The 26,396-nt window shown below is 39.3% G+C and overlaps 1 protein-coding gene across 1 annotated transcript in view; it reads left to right on the forward strand.

The window, feature by feature from the left end:
* The first annotated feature begins 2,521 nt into the window (after nt 1-2,521).
* EML5 (EMAP like 5) overlaps nt 2,522-26,396 on the forward strand; it is a 174,125-nt gene continuing 150,250 nt past the window's right edge. Inside the window, exons 1-2 of the mRNA XM_077780840.1 lie at nt 2,522-2,717; nt 2,761-2,959. Coding sequence (XP_077636966.1) covers nt 2,522-2,717; nt 2,761-2,959 — 395 coding nt within the window. The remainder of the gene's footprint in view (nt 2,718-2,760; nt 2,960-26,396) is intronic.

A 26,396-nucleotide genomic window follows, 5' to 3' on the forward strand; every position in this document is an offset into this window, starting at 1 on the left:
AGCCATTTTGAGGGGGTTTCTGTCATATACAACCAAAGAAGTGCTGACAGGTATGGTATAGGGGATCAGAAAAAGGTTCAAGTTTTCAAAAGTTTCATCTATTCAAGATAAAACTAAGAGGAATCCTACTGTGACTACACAAGTGTTCTCTTTTATATTTAGTGGCCGACAAGTATGTATGGAACATCTACTGTAGTGTCAGACACTATGTTAGGTTCTGTATATAAAACAGGTGAAGTAAGGGTTTAGTTACAGAAGTATATTTACGTACAGCTTATTAAAATATTACTACAATTCATAAATTGGCTGAATTAGCTAGCTACAATTAACATAAATTTTGGCTTCTATATTTTATATATTTTGCCTTATGTTTCTTTTGTAGACCTGAGGGTAGCTCAAATCATTAGCCCGCAAATAATTTTTTGTTTACTTGAATTTTAGAAATATTTCAAATGTCTGGAATATAAAACTCCATACTAAGAGTTCAAGTTTCATCATACAGATTACCAAAAGGCATAGAAGCTTTTATTTAAAATGTTTAACAAATGTCCACTTGTTGATGTATAGAGTTTTGGGGTCTTTCTAAACTTGCATCTTTATTTGCAGTACTTTCAAAAGTTACTGATGGTGGCATCTTATCTACTAATAAAAGCTTGATTAAGCTTTCTGATGTGATATTAGTGAAAACAGATTCTATAAAGTTGTAGGAGTAAGAAGTAATCAGGTTTGGGTTTTTTCCTGTAACATCCATGAATGTTTCATTTTTTTAGCCATCTTTGTGCCTCAGCTGTCTCTTCTGGTCTTCGGTTGTCAGTTGAGGATGCTTTAATTAGGAATGTTTTTGCTTCACACTCCACCCTTGGGTCATTAAAGATTGTTATGGAAAATATGATAATGGAAAAATAAACTATTTAAATTTGTTATTTATGAGTCTTTAAATATGTAACATGGGATCTATAAGGCATACTGAAAAATCTGAATCAGAACAAAGTATTTCTTATTCTTCACCATCCTACATCTCAGAAAAATTACATGGAACTTGCAATTAATGTACCACAAATATAGAGCACAAAAATATTTTGTCTTTTCTAAGTTCACTGCTTAAATTTAGATAATCAACAAATTTTTCTTTTTTCTCAGCAGGGGTTTTCAAAGAACTTGCTAATGAGTTAGCAAACATATTCCTAAGAAAAAGACCCCAAAAACCCCAAAACATACAAAAAAAGCCAACACAGGTGATAAAGAGAAATTGTATGTGCCTTTGTCCAGAGAACCTCATTCACAACTTTTTACGGCTTTCAGAGCCACTTTTCAGGTCTGAGTTCTCTTTTCTTTCCAGCAGGTGCTCTATCTGAATTCCACTTCTCATTCTGCTGAGATTGTTGTTATCTAAGTCAAAGACAAGGTGTGAAGTGAGGCCCTTTACTCAGCAAGCTTGCTCACCACCCCTTCTTAATTCTTGGCTGCTCCTGGAAATTAGGACAAGGGCCCATTTCATTACAAAAGTTTTATAATTAATCACTCTGGGAATAGCAAAAATAACAAGCTTGACATCTGAAAGCTCAGAAACTTTATGAAGTCCTTACTGTGTTGTTGTTGTGGTTTTCCTGCATCATACTCCCTCACTATCCTATATATACCGAGAAGTACAGTGGATTTGGTTTTTACTTCCATCCTTTCTGAGTGAGTTCACAAATCTGCTCAACCTTCAGAGTTTACTTTTTATAACCTTTATGTCAATTCCTTGCTCTGAGATGGTCCTTCCCTGCCTGTAGACTAGAAGTCACAACCAAACCATGGAAAGGTATCTCTTGTCTCAAGTTGGTAATTTCTACATCTTTGAGAAAGCAGAGACTGGGTAACATCCATTCCAAAGTACAGGTACCTTATAGGAAACAACAACGTTTCTTGAAAGGATACTAGTTTATTCTAGTTTTTGTCAGATTTTCAAGGTTTGGTATTTTCCAGGGAAACCAAAACTGATTTTATAGACATGGAGGACTCATATTAGTATGTTAGTATTTTTTGTTATAAACCTGGAGGCTATCTTCCTGCACTTAAAACTTTTAAAAATATGGATTTCAAATTACTTTTACAAGTATTATAATCCTGTGAATAAGGGGAGGGGGGCACTTAGAAAACCGGGTAGGATAGTAACTGACACAGGAATTGGTTGCTTCCTGTATTTTTGTTTCAGGCACATTCTTCATGGTCACAATACTCCAGCTATCTTACTTCACCATTGCTACACTGCAAGAAGTATCACCAGTTTATTGGTATGCAAGATAGGAATTAAAAAAAATTCAGGTACCAAAAAAAAAAAAAATTCAGGTACCATAGGTATTTATTAGGAAATTGGACCTAATGTGTCATTTTGTACCCTACATCAAAATGTTTTAAGGTCACCTGCACAAATAAGAAAATGTACACTTAGAAAGTCGGGTTTTATCTCCAATGTCTGGTATAGTGAGCGGCATGAAGCAGTAAGAAACACACACACACGGGAAGTATCAGGGAAGAAATGAGATTAGTATCCTGGCGGTTGATTCTCCCAGGACAAGATATAACCCTGGTCGGGACAGGGGCCTTCAGAGACAGTCGGGCGCTTCCCCCACTCCCAGTGACAGGAAGCGGAGGGTCGCCAACGTCCGCGCGGGGTGCGGACGGCTTCCCCAGCGCTCAGCGCGTGAGGGCGGCTGGAGACGCTCTGCGGCGCCGTGAGTCGCGTGCCAGTCTCCAGGGAAGAGCCAGGCGGCTGAGGTCTCCCGGAGCGAGCGGTGCCTTTACGGTCCGCCGCCGGGAAGGGCGGGGCGGAGCGNCGGGGTCACCAGTGCCGCAACAACCTCTACTACACGGCGGCCAAGGAGATCGTGTACTTCGTGGCCGGCGTCGGCGTGGTGTACAGTCCGCGGGAGCACCGGCAGAAGTTCTACCGGGGCCACAGCGACGACATCATCAGGTACGGGGGACGTGGGCGGCCGTCGCCGGTGCGAACCGCTCCCGGAGTTTGCACTTGCGCGTCATTCTGGGTGCGGTGCCCCGCCGCTGCAGGGAGCGTCGCCCCGGACGGAACCCCGCCAGTGTCTTGTCCCGGATCCACCCTGGGGACACCCGGCGAACGCCTTTCCTCTTCCCCGTCTCGGTGTTCTAGAGTCTCTCCCTTGCGTCGGCGGGGAGAAGCCGGGCGTTCGGTTTGATGGCTTTGTGCCCTTCTCCCTCCTTCAAATTTATGAAAACTGCAAAGAGGCTATTTTGGTAGCGGTTTATTCCTTTTAAGTCCCTTCAGAGATTTCTTATTAAACGAGTTCTTAAAGCGCCAGGGAGAAATCCTTTACCTAATAGGAAACTGGTAAAGGCGAGCTGTAGGCTCTAAAAGATGGGAGGTCCTGGGAAGCGCGCCCGGGAGCATCCTGGAGGGCCCTCACCTCGTGGCCGTAATAATTCGTTCGGGTTTCACTGCCTGTAATCAGATAGAAGAGAAAGCCCGGCAGCCTTCAGGTGATTCATTGGAAATTAACAATCTCCACACCTGAAGGCACTTTGGGGGAGGGGGGAGAAGGGGGGGGAAAATTCATCTGAAGAAACAGCTGAAAATGATTCTACTGATTTCCAATTCTCTTGTTTCCGCTAAAGTACTCCTAAATAAATCCAGTGTTTTTTAATTTAAATCACTTTTTTTTTTGCATTTTAATTCTTCTTTGGGCCTTAAAATTGCTATCGATGCCTGTTTACATTTTCAGTGAGCGGTATATTTGAAATGTAATTTCTAATCTGTGTCTCAGCAGGACTTTGGGGACAGAGGAAGTGGAAAGCTGCAGAAATTCTTCTAGGTCATCGGTTATGCTTCAAGCACAGCATTTTTGCCCTTGACGGAAGGAGAATACCTTTTAAAACATTTTGAGAATGTGTTTTGCGGCTGCTATTTGGTTTTAACGGAGATTCTGTGATTGGACTTGGCTCCTCAGTTATACTCCCTTCTTCAAGTTCTGCAGGATTTAAATTGGGCATTTCAAATCTAGTATCTTGGTTTGGTGTTTTGTAGGCAAGGGGCTCTGGTACTTGAATTCTGTAAATAACAGAGTTGGACTGCTAGTTTGTGTCTCTGTAGACCCAGGGAAAAGGGGGCCTAAAGGTAGAGCAAGATGGAGTAGAGAGAAGGAGAGCAGAAATTGGGATTATGGAATAGGGAATGAGGTGGTATTTTTTGTTTGTGGGTTGTGATTTTGATTCACCCCACAAGTAGAATCTACCCCAGTTCTCTGTTGTTTTCCCCAATAGTTTCCACTTTGTTTTTTCTTGTGTTAGGCCTCTCCCAGTGCAGGGGAGAGTAGCTTTACTTAGCAGAAGCAGCCGTGACTGAAACCCTCTCCCAGATACTCAGTCTGTTGGGTTGAATTCAGTAGGTGGGGTGGGTATGAAGGATTTTGAGATCTTCTCATGCTGCACTTGTATTGTTTTTACTCCTTGGTAGTTGAGAACGGGATGGTACTAGGCCTTCTGAAGCTGCATGTGGTTTATTAGGTGGGGGTAAATTATGTTTTGTTTATTCTTCCAGCAGCAATTAACGCTTTATCATATGTCACACTGCTTGAGTTTTTTATAGTTGTGTTTCAGTAAACTATAAGGAAGGTAATGCTTTCATCTTCTTTTGGTATATATAGTTGCCCATAAATACATATTTATCTATCTATATATCTCAAAATGACAGACTAATTTTTGCCATAAATGGATGCATGCTTATGATTTTATGCAAATGATTCATCCTTAAAATAATTTCTAACAAAAAGGTTTCCCAAAAAATTCAGCGGGGTGCTAAAATCTGAATCATGTAAATATCTTGAAATTGGTGGCATATATTTAATACAGTACCAAGATGATAACTTAAAAATCAGTGAAAGGGCTCTGGAAATTTTATTTCAAACAATAAGGACAGAGATTATTCTTGTTTGTGAAGTAGATCAAACAAATTTTCAAACCTTTCAACTTTTTTTTCAATTCAGTGTCTGAAATAGAAGTATAGAAACGACTCCAATAACTTTTCAATTATGTCATAGCAGAAAATATAAGACTCATAAATGTGATACACGGTGGAAAACAATGTTCCTGCAATGTTAGGTTTAGTAATAAAAAGTCAGTACTGTTTTTTTATCTTGTTTTCCATATTTGGTTGAAACTTAAGTAGAATTTATTGGTCAAATAGGACTTAGCCTGGGGCTAAGGTTACTCTAGAATGAGCAGATCCAGATCGTTGTCCTTAGGTTTTGAAAATGTAGATGCTATAGCAATTGTAAAGACTGATTAATGACCAGTCTGTCACGTGCTTACCAGTTCTCTTTGCATCTTACTACAAGTATGGCCAGTGGTGGTGCCATGCGACTTGTCTTATTTTATCTGCGTTGCTTGAGGTTGTCTTCTTTTTGCCATATCTCTATATGTACTTCTCTAGTAATTTATCCTTTAGTTATGCTTATTTCAGTGCTACAGATTTATGTAGAAATTCATTTCACTGTCAAATAATACAGGAGGGGCACATGGCTGGCTCATTCAGGAGAACATGCGACTTTTGATTGCAGGTTTGTGAGTTTGAGCCCCATGCTGCTGTAGAGATTACCTAAAAATAAAATATTTTAGGAAAAAAAATACAGGAATTTTAAGGTTACTTTTTTCTTTTTCTCCTTCTGTGTCTCAAGGTAAAATGATGATGAAATCCTCCAGATGTTAAGTGTTTATTACAGGTTTAAATGAGAAAATAAAATAATTATAAAATATTCTAGACTACTACCAGTTTTAGCACAAGATGCACATCTATAGCTTGGTCTATACTTTGAAACTTTTCCCAGTGGTCTTCCCAAAGGATGAAGTAACGTTTAAAATTTATTTTTCTAGTTACTTCCTAACACTTTTTTTGTCATGTTTGTTCTTGAAGTGAATATTATTGACAGTTTTCAAATCACTTATCACCAGTGAAGACCACTGATGGACTATAGTTAGCTTGGTGCATTTTGGTACTTGACTCTGGTTTTCTTATGCATGTGAACCTCCACATTGAACAGCCTGTGCACATTGTTTGCGTATTTTCTAGGTACAGAATTGAAGTTTCTTTTTCCCCTAAAAGTGGTGAAAGTATCTCCCAAGGTGATGATGAGACTAAATTACATATGCATCTGAAATACTTTGATGAGGGTTGTAGCTTAGAACGATAATTATTCATTGCTTCTATGTATGACTTTTTTTTCTTTAGACAAAATGAAAGGTGTAGTAGCTCTTTTTTTTTAATTATGGTAGGTGGTGTTCTTAAGAAAGGAAACTGACAAACTGTGACCAGTAAGAACCTGGTGAGTGAGGAGAAACCTGGCCTTAAGGCTTTCCCTCCCAATTGGTGGCTGAGCAGGTGACTTTGATGGATTTAGTGGGGGAAAAAAAAGAAAGAACCAGAAAGGAAGAAAAAAAAGAAAAAAGTGATCAAGCCTCATCATAATCTAGTAAAAGTGGTTTTTAACAGCTCTGTATTTATGGTATGGAAATTGAATTTATTCAGGGTGCCTGGGTGGTTAAGTCGGTTAAGCGTCCAATTCTTGACTTCAGGCTCAGGTCATGGTCTCAGGGTTTGTGAGATTGAGCCCCACATCAGACTGTACACTGACAGCACAGAGCCTGCTTGGAATTCTCGCCTGTTCTCTCTCTCTTTCCCTCTCTCCCTCCCCTCCTCCCCCCCTTCTCTCTGCCTCACCCCTCCCTCTCTCCCTCCCTCCTCCCCTCTTTCTGCCTCTACCCCCACTCTCTCTCTGTCTCAAAATAAATAAACATTAAAAAAAAAAAAGAAAAGAATATAAGTCAAATTGTAGTTGGAAAAGCAGTTCAGAATGTTTGATCATTTTTTGGTGGATTGGTTTTTTGTATGCTTACATGGGTTTAAGATACAACTTTTTAAGGTCAGGAAGGAATTACTACAAATCTACCTGTTGTCTACTTATGTTTTCAGATAAACGGTCAGTATTTCCCTAACCTGGCTGATTATCAGAATCATTTGAAGTGCTTTTTGCCAGTTTTCTAGACTTTTCCTTAGCTGCACTAAGTCAGAATCCTCTCTAGTTGGAGCCCAAAATCTTTTTAAAGTGCCCCAGATAATATTGTTTGGGAAGCAAACTGCCAATCTGTATCCTACAACATGCCTGATTAGAATTCTTAACAAACAAGCAGTTTGAAAAATTAGTATAACCCCCCCCCCACTTCAAACTTAGTACCATACCATTCTTAAGCACTGTGTAATATCTAGAAGCAATAATTCCAAAAATATTAGAATATATACAGAATATACACTAGAATATTTACAGGACATAAAATGTCTCTGTGTTTAAGTTACTAGAATTTGGTGAGTTTAACTTTCACAGACTGTATAATGATTCTGTTCTGTAAGATTTCATGTTATGTCTCTAAATATAAAAATATTTATGGTTATTTATTTTACAAATATTGCATAGTTTAAGGGATAAAATTAAGAGATGTTTTCAGATAAAGGTAAAATTATCTGGGGGCACCTGGGTGGCTCAGTTGGTTTAACATCTGACTTTGGCTTCAGGGCATGATCTCACAGTACCATGAATTCGAGCCCTGCATTGGGCTCTGCACGGAGCCTGGAGCTCACTTTTGATTTCTATGTCTCCATCTCTCTCCCCTGCTCACGGTGTCTCTCTCTCTCTCTCTCAAAAATAAACATTAAAAAAACAAAAAAGAATTATCTGGAATAATAGTTCAAGTTGTCATAAATGTAAATTAAATTATCTTTATTGTTTACTTAAGGGAAAAGTCAGATTTTCAGGTTTGCATTATAATAGCTACTACTATTTTATAATGTCTTTGAATTGACATTGAATATACAGGGAACTAACAAAATATATTTTAGATATAAATTAAGGAAAACCTGAAATAATAAATTTTTAGAACTATTAAGAACTTATTGTTCAAGGCCTGTTCACACCTCAAAGAAATATAGGTTTCCTCTGCTATCTGAAAGTAGCATGTTCCTATGAAACCTTTTATAAGCCAGAGTGGTATAAAGTGAAGAAGCAGTTACCAGTAATTTATATGGAAAAAATTTTGTGCATTCCTAGACCTCAAAAATAACTTCTCTTTGCTTTTCTGATACCTTAGGACACATCTTGCTAATGGATAAATTGAGATATAAAGCACAAATGCTCACAGACACCGTTTAAATTTTTTTTTTAATGTTTTATTTATTTCTAGGACAGAGAGAGAGAGAGACAGCATGAGCAGGGGAGGGTCAGAGAGAGAGGGAGTCACAGACTCCAAAACAGGCTCCAGGCTCTGAGCTGGCAGTCAGCACAGAGCCCGGCGCGGGGCTCGAACCCACGAACCGTGAGATCATGACCTGAGCGAAAGTCAAAAGTCGAACGCTTAACCGACTAAGCCACCCAGGCGCCCCTCTAATTCACCGTTTAAAGCTATGACGGCATGGGGCGCCTGGGTGGCTTAGTCGGTTAAGCGTTCGACTTTTGACTTTCGCTCAGGTCATGATCTCACGGTTCGTGGGTTCGAGCCCCGCGCCGGGCTCTGTGCTGACTGCCAGNCCTCACAGACACCGTTTAAAGCTATGACGGCTTGATGCTAGGATGCTGAATGTAGGTACAAGCAAGGAGCTTGGTGGGGCCCCTCTCCCTGGTTGGGGTACATGCTCTGTAACCGCTTGCAGTAAAACTAACACTGAACACTGTTTTGCTTTTTGCCTTTTTTTGTAAAAGCTAAATTCCTTTTCAGATTTCTTCAGTTAGCAAAAACAGGTACTAATGTAGTTCGTTTGTAAAAGAGAGCTGGTGTAATATGAACTTTCAAAAAGTGGGGGTACCTGTATTTATTGAGCATTAATTTTGTGTAAAGGTCTTGTCTTAAGATATTTAGAGCGTAAAGACGCAGTCAAGAATTACTTACGATACTGTGTATACTAGATAGAGCACTGGTATACCTATAATCTGGTATGCACATGGGGACATAGCAGTTCACAGTGTTATTTCCTAGTGAATATAATACCAAAACTGGGTCTTTAAGGAAAACAGGAGGAAATGTCATCAGAAGAAATGAGTGAAGGTATAGCATTCTGGAAAGAGATAACCTCATATGTAGGGGTCTCACGGTAAGAGTGAATATTTGAAAGAGTATTTGTACTTGCTATCTTCAGTTCTTTTTCTCCCATTAAGTCCTGGCTCTTCTGTTTCACCATAACAGCTCTTGTCAAGGTTGTGTCAATGATGTCCACATTGCCACATTCAGTGGCCGGTTCTCTGTTCTTATCTTTTTTGATTTATCATCATCATTTGCCACAGTTGATCACTCTCACCTCTTAAGACCCTTCCCTTCAATGGCGTTTGGGACACATCTTAGTGTAGAAATAGGTATTTCTTGGTTTACTCATTCTTCCAGCAAACATTTATTTAGTACCTGTTATTTGCCAGGTACTATTTTTTGTTTTTAATGTTCACTTATTATTTTTGAGAGAGAGACAGAGCATGAGCAGGGGAGGGGCAGAAAGAGACGCACACATACATACACAGAATCTGAAGCAGGCTTGACATGGGGCTTGAACCCACAAATGATGGGATCATGATCTGAGCAAAAGCCGAACGTTGAACCAACTGAGCCACCTAGACGCCCCCTTACTAGAGACTATAATCTTAGCTCTAGAGATACAGCTAGTAACCAAACATGACATTTTCCATCCTCATGGAATTTATATCTACCAGAAGGAGATAGAGGATAAACAAGAAATATATAATTTGTACATATGCAGTATAATATAATATATATGTTATATCGTGTGTATATACAGTAGACCCTTGAACAATGCAGGGTTAGGGGCACCGACTCCCTCATGCAGTTGATAATCTGCATATAATTTGACTCCCACAGAAGTTAACTAATAATAGCCTGTTGACGAGAAGTCTTACCAATGACATAAACAGTTGATTAATACATATTCTGTATGTAGGTACTCCATCCTGTATTCCTGCAATAAACTCAGCTAAGAAAAAAGGTTATTAAGAAAATCCTGAGAAAGAGAAAATACATTTACAGTACTGTAATATATTGATTGAAAAAATATGTCTATATATGAGTGGATCCGTGATAAAGGGCCAATTGTATATCGTAGTGTGTATAAGGGCTAAAAACAAAAGAAGTTAATAGAGGCTATTGGGAAGAGTTTAGATAGGGTAGCCAGGGAGGCCTCACTGTAAAATACAAAGGTAACCCTTGAGTAGAAACTGGAAGGTAAGGGAATGTGTTGTTATGTGAATATCTTTTTTTTTTTTTTAAGTTTGTTTATTTTGAGAGAGAGAAAGTGTGGCTGGAGTGCAATGAATTCAGGTGGTAGCGTTAAGAAACAAGGTCTGATGAGGGCACCTGGGTGGCTCTATCAGTTGAGCTTCCGACTTCAGCTCCGGTCATGATCTCACGGTTCATGAGTTCCGGCCCAGCATCGGGCTTGCTGCTATAAGCGCAGAGCCTGCTTAGATCCTCTGCACCCCCCTCTCTCTCTGCCTTCCTCTCTCTCTCTCTGCCCCTCCCTACCCCCCACCCCAAAATAAATTAACATTAAAGAAAAAAAAGAAATGAGTCTGATGAAGTGATGGTGGTCGGGTAGATTGCACAGGACTTTCTGGGCTGAGAGGACTTTGTTTTAGCCTTCCCATTTGAGATTGTAAGTTTTTGGAACACTTTAATCAAATTAATGACATAATTTGACTTAATGGTTTAACAAAGTCACTCTAGCTCCCATGTTGAGAACAGACTGAGAGGGGCAAGAGGGAAGAGAGATCACCTAGGAGACTGTTGCAGTGATCTAGACAAAAGATATGGGTGGCTTGGAACAGAGTGATACCAGTGCAGGTATCACTGGGAAAGGGTCAGATATATGTTGAAGATAGAGGCAAGATGATTTGCTATTGAATCAGATACAATCTGTGACACAAAAGAAAGGTCAATGGTAATCACGTTTTTGGCCAAAGCAACTGAAAGAAAAGAACTGCTAATTACTGATTTGGGAAAGACTGTGGGAAGGGCAAATCTGTTTTGAGAGAAGAGAAAGATCATGAGCTCTGCTATAGAAGCGTTCCATATGAGATATTAATGGACAGTCAAGTGGGGTTGTAAATTGGGCCGTTGAACATATGTGTCTATAATTCAGGGAAGCAGTCTGGGCTGGTATAAAGTTAGGTGTTCTCGGTATATAGATAATATTTAATAAAGCCATGAACTTGGATGAGATCACTGAGGGAGTAAGTGTAGATGGAGAAAGGATCTAAAAAATTGATTCCTGTGGCACTCCAACATTTAAATGTATAACTTGAAAAAGAACTAATAAAATATGTGACCAGAGAGGCAGGAGGAAAACCATGGGAGTGTGTGGTCATGAGAATCAAATGAAGAGTATTTTAGGGAGAAGGAAGTGATCAGCTATACCAGGTAAGGTGAGGAGTGCTTTACCTTAGTGGAGATATTAGCTATTTTACAATAGTTACAGTGTAATCACAAGACTTTCTAGGAGACTGTGTATGTCCAGGTAATTCAGGGGAGCAGGAGTAAGCAGGAAAAAGTAAAAACGAGACACTTCTTTGTTAGTCTACAAAACCTGGCCTTCTTCAGGATTTTTCCAGCAGCTTCTAGTTTGCTTGATAGATGGCACATAACTGGTAGTTCTAGCTCCTTGCTACTCAAAGATGTGGGCCTCAGACCAGCTTCAGCATCACCTGGGATCTTATTAGAAATGCAGATCTCAAACCCCATCCCAGACCTACTGAATTAGACTCTGTATTTTGAGTTCATTTGTTTTAGAGAGAGACAGAGACAGTACAAGTCGGGGAGGGATATGGAGAGAGGGAGACAGAATCCAAAGCAGGCTCCAGGCTCTGAGCTGTCAGCCTGGAGCCCGACGTAGTGATCAAACTCATGAACCGTGAGATCACGACCTGAGCTGAAGTTGGATGCTCAACTGACTGAGCCACCCAGGTGTCCTTAGCCTCTGTATTTTAACATTCTTAGGTAGTATGTGAACATATTAAAATTTGAAAAGCATATCTAGATCACTGGTTTTCAAAGTGTGGTCTTTTAACCAGCAGCATTAATTAGCCTCACCTGGAAACTTATTAGAACTACAGATTCTCAGGCTTCACTCTTACCTAATCAGGAACTAGACTCCGCCAAAAAAATTGCTAGAACTAATACTTGAATTCACCAGAGTTGTAGGATATAAAATCCGTTTGCAGAAATCTGTTGCATTTCAATAAACCAATAACAAAGTAGCAGAAAAAGGAATCAAGGAATTGATCCCATTTGCAATTGAACCAAAAACAGTTATACCTAGGAATAAACCTAACTAAAGACGTAAAAGATCTGTACTCCCAAATTCAGCAAAATCTCAGGATAGAAACTCACTGTACAGAAATGTGTGGCATTTCTATACACTAATAATGAAGCAGAAAGAGAAATCAAGGAATCAATCCCGTTTACAACTGCACTAAAAACCATAAAATACCTAGGAATCAACTTAATCAGAGACCTAAAAGATCTGTATGCTGAAAAATAAAGCTTATGAAAGAATAGAAGAAGACACAAAGAAATGGAAAAACATTCCAGGCTCATGGATTGGAAGAATAAATATTGTTAATCTGTCAATACTACTACATGATATCCCTATTAAAATAATGCCAGCATTCTTCACAGCTAGAACAAAAAATTCTAAAATTTGTATAGAACCAGAAAATACTCTGAATAGCTAATGTTAAAAAAGAAAACCAAAGCTGGAGGCATCACAACTCTGGGCTTCAAGCTGTATTACAAAACTGTAATCATCAAGACAGTATGGTACTGGCACAAAAACAGACACTCAGATCAATGGAACAAAATAGAGAACCCAGAAATGGACCCACACATGTATGGCCAACTAATCTTTGACAAAGCAGGAAGGAATATAGAGAGGAATAAAGACTGTCTCTTCAGCAAGTGGTGTTGGGAAAACTGGACGGAAATGTGCAGAAGAATGAAAATGGACCACTTTCTTACACAATATACAAAAATAAATTAAAAATGAATGAAAGACCTAAGTGTGAGGAAGGAAACTATCAAAATCCTAGAGGAGAACACAGGCAGCAACCTCTTTGACCTCAGCTGGAACAACTTAAGTAGACATGTCACTGAAGGCAAGGGAAACAAAAGCAAACATGAAGCATTGGGACTTAAGATAAAAAGCTTCTGCACAGAGAAGTAAACAGTTAACAAAACCAAAAGGCAGCTTATGGAATAGGAGAATATATTTGCAAATTACATATTGGATAAAGGTTTAGTATCCAAGACCTAGAAAGAACTTATCAAATTCAACACCCAAAAAACAACCCAGTTAAGAAATGGGCAGAAGACATGAATAGACAGTTTTCCAAAGAAGACATCCAGATGGTCAACAGACACATGAAAAGATGCTCGACATCACTCATTGTCAGGGAAATACAAATCAAAACCACAAGGAGATACCACGTCACACCTGTCAGAGTGGCTAAAATTAACAACTCAGGAAACAACAGGTGTTGGTGAAGCTGCAGAGAAAGGGGAACCCTCTTACACTGTTGGTAGAAATGCAAACTGATGCAGACACTCTGGAGAACAATGTGGAGTTTCCTCAGAAAGTTGAAGATAGAACTACCCTATGATCCAGCAATTGCACTATTAAGTATTTATACAAAGGATACAAAAATATATATTTGAAGGGGTACATGCACCCCATTGTTGATAGCAGCATGATCAACAATAGCCAAACTATGGAGAGAGCCCGAGTCCACTGACTGATGAATGGATAAGAAGATGTGGTATATGTATAAAACGGAATATTACTCAGTCATTGAAAGAATGAAGTCTTGCCATTTGCAGTGACATGGAGAGAGAATGTATTATGCTAAGTGAAATAAGTCAGAGAAAGACAACATATGACTTCACTCATGTGCAATTTAAGAAAGAAAACAGATGAGGGGTGCCTGTGTGGCCCAGTCAGTAAAGCGTCCAACTCGGTTCAGGTCATGACCTCATGGTTCATAGGTTCAAGTCCCACGTCAGGTGTGCTGTGCTGACAGCTCAGAACCTGGAGCCTGCTTCGGATTCTATATCTCCCTTGCTCTCTACCCCTCCCCTGTTCATGCTCTGTGTCTCTGTCTTTCAAAAATAGACAAATATTAAAAAATAAAAAGAAAACAACAAATGGGAAGGTGGAGAAGAGGAGAGAGGGAAGCAAACCATAAGAGATCCTTAGAGAACCACAATAGAGAACAAACAGAGTTGATGGAGAAAGGTGAGTGGGAGATGGGCTAGATGGTGATGGGTATTAAGGAGGACCCTTGTGATGTACACTGGGTGTTTTATGTAAGTGATGAATCACTGAATTCTGAAACCAATATTGCACTGTATGTTAACCAAAATTTAAATAAAAAAATAAAGCCCAAAAAACTCCCAACCTCTTGCCTAAGGTTCTCCTGTGCTGGACAGCATAAATCTCTATTTTTGAAGGTTACCAAAAAAAGGAAAAAGAAAGCAATCCTCAGTATCATTTTCTGTTTTTTGATGGATCTAGTCAGTATCATCAAGGACTTAAAACATTAAAAGGCAGATGTCATGAATCACCAGTCCAAAAAATGCTCACTCACTGGGGACCTTGAAGGTTCACTTAATGGGCAAAGTTATGTGCATCCTGGATGGTATCAGGTACCTAATGCCCAGATGATGATTTCTACAGTCTCAAGGAACAGTTGCAGTGGGTCTGCCTGAGGAATTTGGACCATGGAAAGACCAAGATTGTCCATTAATAAATTCCATTTTGGAGCCAGAATCTGCACTCAGAAATAAACCAAATATGTTAATATTTGATAGGGCATATAAATACATCAAAAGGACAGATCATCCCCACCCTGTGAAATTCTAAAGTGGATGTGTTTGCATAGACAGTTCAAATAGCACACGAGGTGCATGTCTAGTCAGAGCAGGGTAGGGTAGCTGCGATGCTGTTGTGAAGGCCTTGAGACCACATGTTGCCATTACCCAAGCGTAAAGCAGGCACTAACAGCAGTCAGACTGGCTTCAGTCCATAAGGCCAGCAAGTTTTCCATTGTGTTTCAGTATGGATCAGTCTTCTGAGACAGCATAGCACCGGCAAAGGGTTACACCTAACCAGCATAAACAAGCTGCTTTGGGGGCGCCTGGGTGGTTCAGTCGGTTGAGCGTCCGACTTCGGCTCATGATCTCACAGTTCATGGGTTCGAGCCCCACATCAGCCTCTGTGCTGACAGCTATCTCAGAGCCTGAAGCCCGCTTCTGATTCTGTGTCTCCCTCTCTCTCTGACCCTCCCCTGTTCACACACACTCTCTCTCTCAGAAATAAATAAAACATTAAAAAAAACAACAACAAGCTGCTTTGGATACTGTGGTATCTGTTCTAATTATAAGTGGCACATGGCATCACCATATTGGCCAAAGACTGCAGGAATGGGTACAAAGACGTTAATAGCTTCTGGATTTCCTATCTAAAGTATTACCATCTGTTGGCCAGTGTAATTTAAAGGTGAATTGGATTGCTAAAAGGTCAAGTGAAATATAGTGCCTGTCTTAAGACCGTGGCATGCATATCCATCTGAAGTAGTAAGCATAGGGGAAAAACACTACCTCCGTGGTGTCGGTTGATAACTAGAATGAGGGGGTAGGCATGGGACAAAAGATGGATCTAGCTTTATTGGAGTCCATAGGGAGGCTCAATTCATTCTGACACCACAAAACTCTTAATTTTTTTTTCCTTCTGGGATGGGCAGCTTATAATGTTGGATTGGCAAATAAGTTGTGATTATAGGAGTTGTTAATTCAGATTTCACTCAAAAAGTTACCTTGTTCTTCACAATTGGGACAATATTTGATTTTACTTTAATCCAGAGGCTGGGGAAAATAGGATAAAGCAGAGAGACAGTTGGGATATGAAGTGAGGATTCTAGATTGCATCATTGCCGTGGTATATAGATGGTGTCAACATCTTGATTGTTGGAGTCCAGCTCCAGCCAGTCCAGGGGTCCCTGAAGGATGGACGGTGTCGGCGTGAGAGTGAGAGAGCCCTGAGATTCTTTCTGGTCACCAGGCAGGCATCTCTATCCTGTCGGTTTTGGTGTTTTTATTTATAGGTCAAATGATAACATGACATTAGAAAATGGAATTTTTACAATGGATAGTTCTCTGTGATAAGATGCTTTGGAAAGTGTATAGAAACAGGTTTTACAGAAATATTCTTGCAGACCTACCCCAATTATAGTAAGGTTGAGTAAATCTTACAACTAAGAAAATAACAGAGTGTTCTTAGTGAAAAACAGGATAACATNATATAGATAGACTAGGAGTCATTCTGTCTGGCTCACAAGAGGAAGAATGTATTTGAGCTGGTTAATAAATTGCTTGTGCAAACTTTTTTATTTGATGCTGAATGCGTAAACACCATGGGCGCCCTAAATGTGTCAGCCTTTGTATTTGGGTTTATGTTTTAACTCCTCTTATCCATTCTTACAATAGATGCCAGTGTAAGGGAAAGTATTTGTAGAATGTAGGGGAAGGGACTGCTGTACATCACCAGTTAGCAAAGGTATATGTAGTAACTTATGTTCTGCCCTTATCTGTTCCTTATCTCTGAATTAGGCTCTTTGTCTCTGGGCCAGACTTAATTGTAACTCTTGTGTTCTTAACCCCTCTTATTATCTATGTCTTGGATCTACAGGGCCCATTGGAAAAGCCTTTTGACAAATACCTACAGTGCTTTTATCTGACAGAATCTCCTTTGTAGGGGCAGGAATATGCTTTTTCTTATGAGGTATCTGCGTGGAGAATATCAGTCTGATTTGGAATATTGTGAAGCCCGGTCAATACCAGCAGGCTCATTTCCAACATGCACCAGTAGTAACAGAAGGAGATGCCAGTTTTTGCTTCTCATGGCAGGAGCTGTGCAAACGCTGCCGTTTCCTCACTATGACTATGTCATCTGGCGAGGCTGGTGCGGCTCCCAGCACTTGATGGAACCCAAAAAAGGGAGAGGTCATTGTCATTGATGCTTAGAAGCAAGGAATATGGGACATAACAGAGAACACCTAATTGAAATTAAAGAACCATAAATAAATTGTTGGCAAGAGAAGTATACATAGCCTATTCCCCAAATCAGTTAGAAGAACTGAGCTGTGTGGTTGGCCTTGTCAAAGAAATGCTCCGCTCTTCCTGTGAATCATGTACCTAGTTCACCTACAATGAAGAGGACAGCCACTTTCTGCTCTAAATCCATTGGACTCTCTTTTCAGCTCTGTGGGAGACTGACTTTCTTGGTCAGGAGATACAGAACTAGACACCACTGCCTCTGCTCTGGAAGCTCTCATTACCTATTAATTTCAGTCTGTGGAGCATAATTAAAATTGCCACAGGCAGTTACTCTTAAGCAGTTTTTGCTTGGAATGACGTTGCTTGTGATATTATTTAGATTAGTCGCAAGATGATGATGTAACCAAGTCTAACCATCTCAGGTCCATATCTTTATAGGTGGTTGGTTAGGGTACAAGGCATAATTCCCAACCAGGAGTGGAAAGTTGAAAGGCCGTTCTAAGTCTTGCAACGTAAGTGAAGACTAACTACAGAGTCTATAGATTAGTCATCATTACTTGGTTGCAGTGTGACTTTTCTAATTATTAGTTAACCTGTGGACAGTGTTATTTAGCACATAAAACACTATGGAAGATGGCACTTCTAGCATGGTAAGAAATATTACCTGTAACCTAGATGTTAGATTCAGATGACATGTACTTGCAAAGGGTAATATTTGTAACCATAAAGAGACTATGTAGGAGTCTGAGGTTGACATAATAAGGAGTATGAGAGGGGTACCTGGGTGGCTCAGTCATTTAAGCATCAGACTCTTGATTTTGACTCAGGTCATGATCTCACAGGTTGTGAGAGCAAGCCCTGCGTTGAGCTTCATACTTAGCGTGGAGCCTGCTTGGGATTCTTTCTCTTCCTCTCTCCCTCTGCCTCTCCCCCTGCTCACACCCTTTTTGTCACTCTCAAAATAAGTAAACTTAAGGGGCGCCTGGGTGGCTTAGTCAGTTAAGCGTCCGACTTTCGCTTAGGTCATGATCTCGTGGTTCGTGGGTTCGAGCCCCGCGTCGGGCTCTGTGCTGACTGCCAGCTCAGAGCCTGGAGCCTATTTCAGAGTCTGTCACTCCCTCTCTCTCTGACCCTCCCCTGCTCACGCTGTCTCTCTCTCTCTCTCCTAGAAATAAATAAAAATATTTTTAAAAAATAAATAAACTTAAAAAATGAGTATGAGAGACTTGGTAGCACCCCCCATGACTCATTGTGTTTTTAAAATTAGTGATATATACTAGAATACAATTATAGAAAATTGAAAGGTGAAGAAAAATATTTACCCCACATCTTGTAATCTGGAGATCTTACTGTTGTGTGTGTGTGTGTGTGTTTTTTTTTTTTTTTAAGTTTATTTTGAGAGGGAGAGAGCAAGCAGAGGAGGGGCAAAGGGAGAGAGAGAGAGAAGAGAGAAAATTGAAAGGTGAAGAAAAATATTTACCCCATATTTTGTAATCTGGTGATATTACTGTTGTGTTTTTTTTTTTTTTTAAGTTTATTTATTTTGAGAGGGAGAGAGCAAGCAGAGGACGGGGAGAGGGAGAGGGAGAGGATGCTCTATGTTTTTAGAGCAGTTTTAAGTTTGCATCAAAATTGAGAGGGAAGTACAGATTTCCCATATATTCCCTGCCCCACACATTCATAGCCTCCCCATTATCCACATCACTCACCAGAATGGTACACTTTTTACCAAGGATGAACCTACATCGACACATCATAATCACCCAAAATCCGTAGTTCATTCTTGGTATTATATATTCTATGGATTTGGGCAAATGTACAGTGACACTTATCCATCATTTATAATAACATACAGAGTATTTTCACTACTGTAAAAATCCTCTGTGCTCTGCCTGTTCACTCCCTAGCTCTACCAGCCACAGCTCATAACATCTCCATAGTTTTGCCTTTTCCAAAATGTCACATAATTGCAATCATACACTATGTAACCTTTTTAGATGGCCCTTGTCACTAAGTAATATGTATTTAAATCTCCTCTGTGTGTTTTTGTGGCTTGATAGCTCATTTCTTTTCAGTGCTAAATATTCCTGTGTCTAGATGTACCAAGTTCATTCATCCATCCACCTACTGAAGGACATCTTCCAAGTTTTGGCAATAATGTATAAAGCTCCTGTAAACATCTATGTGTAGGTGTTTGGGTAGACCAAAGTTTTTAACTATTTTGGGTAAATACTAAGGAACACAATTGCTGGATTGTATGTTAACAATATGTTTGGTTTTGTAAGAAACCATCAAACTGTCTTCCAAAGAAACCAGCAAATTGTCTTCCAAAGTTGTACCATTTTTACATTCCTACCAGCAATGTACGCAAATCTCTGTTGCTCATTCTTGTCAGCAATTGGCCTTGTCAGTGTCTGGGATTTGGGCCATTCTCATAGACATGAAGTGTCTGGTTGTGATTTGCATTTTGCTGAAGACTAGGTTGTGAAGCATCTTTTCATATGCTTATTTGCCATCTGTATACCTTTGTTGATGAGGGGTCTGTTAAGGTCTTTGGCCTACCTTCACTGACAGCATGGAGCTTGCTTGGGATTCCGACCCCGCCCCCCCCCACCTCTGCCCTGCTCTTTTCTCTCTCACATAAGTGAATAAACTTAAGGGGGGGATAAAGGATTTTTGGCCTAATTAGTAATTGGGCTCTTTATTTTCTTACTGTTGAATTTTAAGAGGTTTTTGTATGTTTTGGATAGCAGTTCTTATTAGATATGTCTTTTGCAAATGTTTTCTCCCTGTCTGTGGCTTGTCTTCAAATAGTCTTGACATTGTCTTTGACAGAGCAGAAGTTTTTTATTTTAATGAAGTCCAGCTCATCAATTATTACTTTCATCTATCATGTATTTGGTATTGTATCTAAAAATCTAAAAAGACATCACCATAACTGAGGTCATCTTGGTATTTTTCTATGTTCTAGGAATTTTATAGTTTTATGTTTTATATTTAGGTCTATTATCCATTTTAAGTTAATTTTTGTGAAGGGTGTAAGGTCTGTGTTAGATTCACTTTTGGCAAGTAATTGTCCATTTGTTCTAGCATTGTTGAACAGACTGTCTTTTTCCATTGTTTTGCTTTTGCCCCTTTGTCAAATACCAGTTGGTTATATTTATGAGGGTCTGGTTCTGAGCTGCCTCATCTGTGTTTTTGAGTTCTATATGTTCAGCAATATACTAGGCAATATGCGGAATACAACTTAACTGTAATATTGACTCCAAGAATACAAGAAAAATACTCATGCTTTCTTTCTCATTAAGAAAATTGGAGGGGACCCTGGGTGGCTCAGTCAGTTAAGCCATCTGACTCTTGGTTTTAGCTCATGGTTTGTGAGTTCGAGCCCTCATTAGGCTCCATGCTGACAGTGTGGAGCCAGCTTGGAATTCTCTTACTCCCTCTCTCTCTGCCCCCCCCNAAAAAAAAGAAAATTGGAGCCAGCCTGGACTCAGAATCCAGATGTCCAGGGTATAATGTAAAAGCAAAATAAGTTACAAGGCCTACAGCTCTTTAATTCAGATGTTTCTCCTGTGCAGCTAGCTGTATATTTCCAGCATCCTTTTCTAGAACCATGGCAAGGATAGTCTAGCAGAGAAATAATGCCACATTGGGAGATAGTCCTGACTATCATTAACTAGTGGGAAAACATTAACCAGAAGATATTGAAGTTGGAGAACTTGCTGTGGAGTTCACACTATTTGTAGACAACTACACAGCCTGGGTCCAAGAACATTAGCATAGTGGAGTCCTGTGTTTTCATCTGCTTATCTGTGTGCCCAGCTCAACTCTAAGCTCAGTACTGGGCAAACAGACCCACTCATTGGGGTGGCTTTATCTCTATATAGGCTTCTAGTAACAAAAAGGTAGTTAAGATTTCTATCAGTTCCTATATTATTTAGTCTGAGATGAAAGTGTCTACAACCATGAGTAGAAATTCATTTTGAGTATTTTGTCATTAACAGAGTCTTTATTCCTTAATGCTACACTCCAGGCAATAAATCTTTGTGAGGAAGGGAAGTTACTTAGTTGCTTAGTAATGCTGATGAATTTGATTACTTGGAAATTAGTATATAAACAGTGAATTAAAGATGAGAGACTGTTAATTTTAGTCTAAGGTTAATTACATATGGGGGTGTTAGTTGGTAGAAATATATGTACAAGTACTAATCCATGTATACATACGTCTATATTCTGTATCTATGGGTGGATATATAGGAGTTGTGATTCTGGTAGATATTCCAGAATAAATCTACATTGTCACTTAAACAAAAGAAAAAAGAATATTGGAGCTATCAGAACTTTCAGATTTTACCTACCCACCAGGAATACATTCAGCTCCTATTTCATATTAATCCCTCTATGTGTGAATGAGATCCTGCCATTTTTTGCCTGCTCCAGAGATTCTCCCTGCTCACCTATATCAATATTTTTGATGATTCTTCTAATTGGTACCTGTTAGCACATAAAATATGCTTAAAAGATAGTCTTTTCAAGAAATGATAATAGAAACAACTGAATATCGGCATGAGGAAAAAATGAATCTCACCATATACAAAATGTAAGTCAAATTAAGTCATATATCTTAAACACCAAAGATAACACTGTAGAATTTCCATTAAAAAATTATAGGGGGTGCCCGGGTGGCTTAGTCGGTTGAGCGTCCGACTTTCGCTCAGGTCATGATCTGGCGGTTCGTGGGTTCGAGCCCCGCGTCGGGCTCTGTGCTGACTGCCAGCTCAGAGCCTGGAGCTTGTTTCGGAGTCTGTGACTCCCTCTCTCTCTGACCCTCCTCTGTTCATGCTGTCTCTCTCTCTCCTAGAAATAAATAAATAAAACATTAAAAAAAAATTATAGTAAATAGGGCATAGAAAGGATAACTTAAGGAAAATTACAAATAAATAAAATTAAATAATATGAAAATTATAATAAAATGAATATGAATAATTAAAACTGTAGGCTTATAGGTAACTGAATACAGTGGTTCATATGTAATAAGTAACCTTCCAGAATCTCATCCCCAAATAATGCAAAATCACTTCACAAGTATGAAATTTTTATGCAAAGCCCTAGCCTTACCATTATTTAAACAGAGAATACCAAATTCTACATACAGTTTTATAAGCTCTTTACTGTTTATCACTGAGCTTTGCAGGGAGCAACTTAACTAAAAACAAACAAAAAACAACAAAAACCTATGAAAGCAGCATCTTGCCTGAATACTGTAAGAATAAAAACAAAAAGAACTATAGATAATGCTAGAATCTAGTTAGTAAAATTGTTTCCCACAGGGCTAGCAATTCTGAAACAACTTTGTGTGTATCATATGTAAATAAGTAAAAAGACTTTAGGTTATGCATGTCTAATTTCTCCCTCTTAGAAGAAGTTATACCTAAAGGGAGAAGTCCTCAGTGAACACAGTGGTTTTGGATTGGACTCGGAGGTATCAATATGAACTCATGGTTTTTAGATATATACACCCATAGATACAGAATATAGACGTGTGTATACATGGATTAGTACTTGTACATATATTTCCCAACTCTGTCTGCAACCTAGAAGGAATAACACTCCAGTAACAATGGCCACATCTGCTGCTCAGATCTTGTTCTCTAAGTACCATTCTCCAATCTTAAAAGGCTTCCTGGAGAAGTAGTTAATTACAGGGCTGGAGCAGAAAAAATGCTAGATGAGCCTGGAATATATGGTGGTTCCTCGAGGTAGGTAAATACAAAACAGATGTTGGCTTGTTGAAAAATAAGGAAGCCAACATGAAGGATCTCCAGAAGGTCAAAGATGGAATAATTTAAGCTACAAGATAAATAATTTTTATTCTGTTTAACCCATAGAATCAAACAGTTATCAAATGGCATACTGTGGGCCAAATATGGCCTGACATCTATTTTTGTAAATGAAGTTTTATTGGAAAACAGACATGATTATTTGTTTTTCCATCTTTTTTTTTAATAGTCCTTCTAAAGAGCCCTTTTAAGTATTTTTTTTCTTAATTGCCCCAACCCATGACAAAATTTTATTACCACAGATATATCATATATCAATTTATATACCATGTGTGTATCTATGCTTCATAAAAATAGTAAGACCTTCACACCCACAAGAACCAATTTTTACACCCATGGAAGTGATATTACTCCCAATGAGAATGCATTGTTTACATATTGTCAACGGCTGCTTTGGCATTATAACCACAGAGTTGAGTAGCTGTAACAGAGGTTGTATGGGGTGCAAAGCTTAAAGCATTTAGTATCTGTCACTTTACAGAAAAAAGTTGTTATTAAAATGCCCATGAGAGTGCTTGGGTGGTTCAGTTGGTTAAGTGTCAGGCTCTTGATTTCAGCTCAGGTTATGATCTCACAGTTGTGGGTTTGAGCCCCGCATCAGGCTCTGTGCTGACAGCATGGAACCTTTTTGGTATTCTCTCTCTCTCTCTCTCTCTCTCTCTCTCTCTCTGACCCTCCGCTGTTTACTCTGTCTTTCTCTCTCTCTCAGAAATGAATAAACATTTTAAAAAATCTTAAAATACCCATGAATTCAACTGTATGAACAGTGGATCAAATAAATAAGAGAGAGAGGTGCCTGAGTGGCTCAGTAGGTTGAGCTTCTGACCTTTGACTTTCCCTCAGGTCACAATCTTGTGGTTTGTGGGATGAAGCCCTAAGTTGGGCTCTCTGCTGAGAGCACAGCGGAGCCTTCTTGGGGTTCTCTCTTTTCCTTTCTCTCTCTGCCTCTACCCTGCTTGCACACACATTCTCTTTCAAAATAAATAAACTTTAAATAAGAGAGAAAAGATAGTTTTTCCTGTGGCCAAAATAAAAAAGATAAGAATTAAGTATTTATGAGGGTGTGAAGAAAAAGGAACCCTTGTGCACTGTTGGTGGGAATGTAAGTTAGTATAGCCACTGTGGAAACAGTATAAACGATTCCTCAAAAAATTAAATATAGAAAAAGCATATGATCCAGTAATTCTAGTAGTAGGTATTTACCCAAAGAAAACAAAAATTCTAAAAGTTATACAAAACCTTATGTTTATTGCAGCATTATTTACAATAGCCAGTATGGAAGTAACCTAAGTGTTCATCGATAGATGAATGGATAAGGAAGATGTAATATATTTACACACAAAAGAATATTATACAGCTATAAAAAAGGATGAGATCTTCCCCACTTACAAAACCATGGATGGACCTAAAGGGTATTATGCTTTTTTTTTTAATGTTTATTTTTGCCAGAGAGAGAGTCTCACAGCACAAACGCGGGAGGGGCAGAGAGAATCCGAAGCAGGCTCTAGGGTCTGACTTGTCAGTACAGAGCCCAACGTGGGGCTTGAACTTACCAACCTCAAGATCATGACCTGAACTGACACCATGTGATTTCACTCATATGTGAAATCTAAAAACCAAAACAAAAAAAAAATAAAAAGCAGAATCAGACCTAAAATTACAGAGAACAAACTGATGGTTGCCAAAGGGAAAAGAGGTAGTGGGTAGGCATAATAGGTGAGAGGGAATGAGGAATACAGGCTTCCAGTTATGGATAAGTCATGGGGATAAAAGACACAGTATACGGAATATAGTCGGTGATACTATAATAGCTCTGTATGGTGACAGATGGTAGCTACACTTGTGGTTGGGGTGAGGGATATAAGAGAACTGTTTATGTTTATTTTTGCAACTTTTTTATGAATCTAAAATTAGTCTAAAATAAAAAGTTTCTTTAAGTAATTAAAATCTTTTGGGGCGCTGGGTGGCACAGTCGGTTAGGCATCTGATTTCAGCTCAGGTCATGATCTCACGGTTTGTGGGTTCGAGCCCCACGTCGGGCTCTGTGCCGACAGCTTGGAACCTGGAGCCTGCTTTGGATTGTGTCTCTCTCTCTCTCTCTCTCTCTCGCTCTTGCTCTGCTCCTCCTCTGTCTCTGTCTCTCAAAAATAAATCAACATTAACAACACAAAAAATTTTTTTAAAATCTTTTGTGGTTTAAAAGATACCATTAAGAAAATGAAGACGGTCCACAAACTGGGAAACACAGTTACAAAACATATGTTTGAGAAGAGAATTGTATCTAGAATATATCAAGAACTCTTAAAATGCAGTAATAGGATAACAAACCAATTAAAAAATAGGCCAAATGCTTTTTGCCCAGAGTCAGACTCAGTTGTAGGAAGTGCACGCCAGTGTACAGAGGCTCATACTCTGGACTTTCTAGTCATAGTGCGATGAAGTAGAGTGCCTGGGAGATTGAGTAGGGGAGTTTATAGAGAGCAGGGAGCTCAAGAGGGGGATCTTATAAAGTTTTATTTGATGTCCTAGACTCACTCTTCCGGTGCACATGGTTGGAACTAATTAGAAACAGCATATCAAAGGCTTTGGGAACTAAAGTATAATCATCCAGCTTTCAAATTGGCCCCTGTGGTGTGGACACGTGGTAATACTACAAAGGCTTTAAAAACTAAACGAACACTGGAACCATAGAAGGAGAACTGGGACATGTGCCCTGAACCTCACTGGATTGCTTGCCTGCTGAAACAAAACAGACAAACAAAAATCAACATTCTCTAGAGGATTTTAACAGGGTCCAGAGCTTATAACACAGTATTCCAAATGTTCAGGATATAATCCAAAATTATCACACAAAAAATTAGGAAAATCTTAACAACTTATAAAAGACAATAGTTATTAGCCCCACAATGATGTAAATGTTGGAATTATCAAAGAATTTAGAGCAGTTGTTATAACTATATGCCGTGAAGTAAAGTGGAATGCTCTTCAAACAAATGAAATGTTATGAGTTCTCAGCAAAGAAGTAGAAGCTGTAGAAAAATGGAATATTTTTGATGAAGTTTTGGGGCGGTGGGGGGTGCGGAGCCAAAGACCAAGAAAAGATTCTTGAGAGTCTTTAGTGCAAAAATGTGGTTTTATTAAAGCAAGAGGACAGGATCCCTGGGTGGGAAGAGGCACTGTAAGTGTGGGAGGTGACGGGTTTATGTGGTGGGGGAGGCAGGAGATAAGAGGGAGTTTCCAAAGAGACTTTCACATGCTAAAGACTTACTGGAGGCCTGGCTATTGTCAAGCTAAGGTGGTTTTTCCCTCTAGCAAAGCTTAACATTAAGATAGTAGAGGGTTTCTGGACTTTAGGACATTGATGAGATTGCCTTTTTCTGGTAAACTGGT

This window comes from Crocuta crocuta, unplaced genomic scaffold, assembly GCF_008692635.1.
Source record: "Crocuta crocuta isolate KB4526 unplaced genomic scaffold, BGI_CrCroc_1.0 scaffold299, whole genome shotgun sequence".
Taxonomy (NCBI): Eukaryota; Metazoa; Chordata; class Mammalia; order Carnivora; family Hyaenidae; genus Crocuta; species Crocuta crocuta.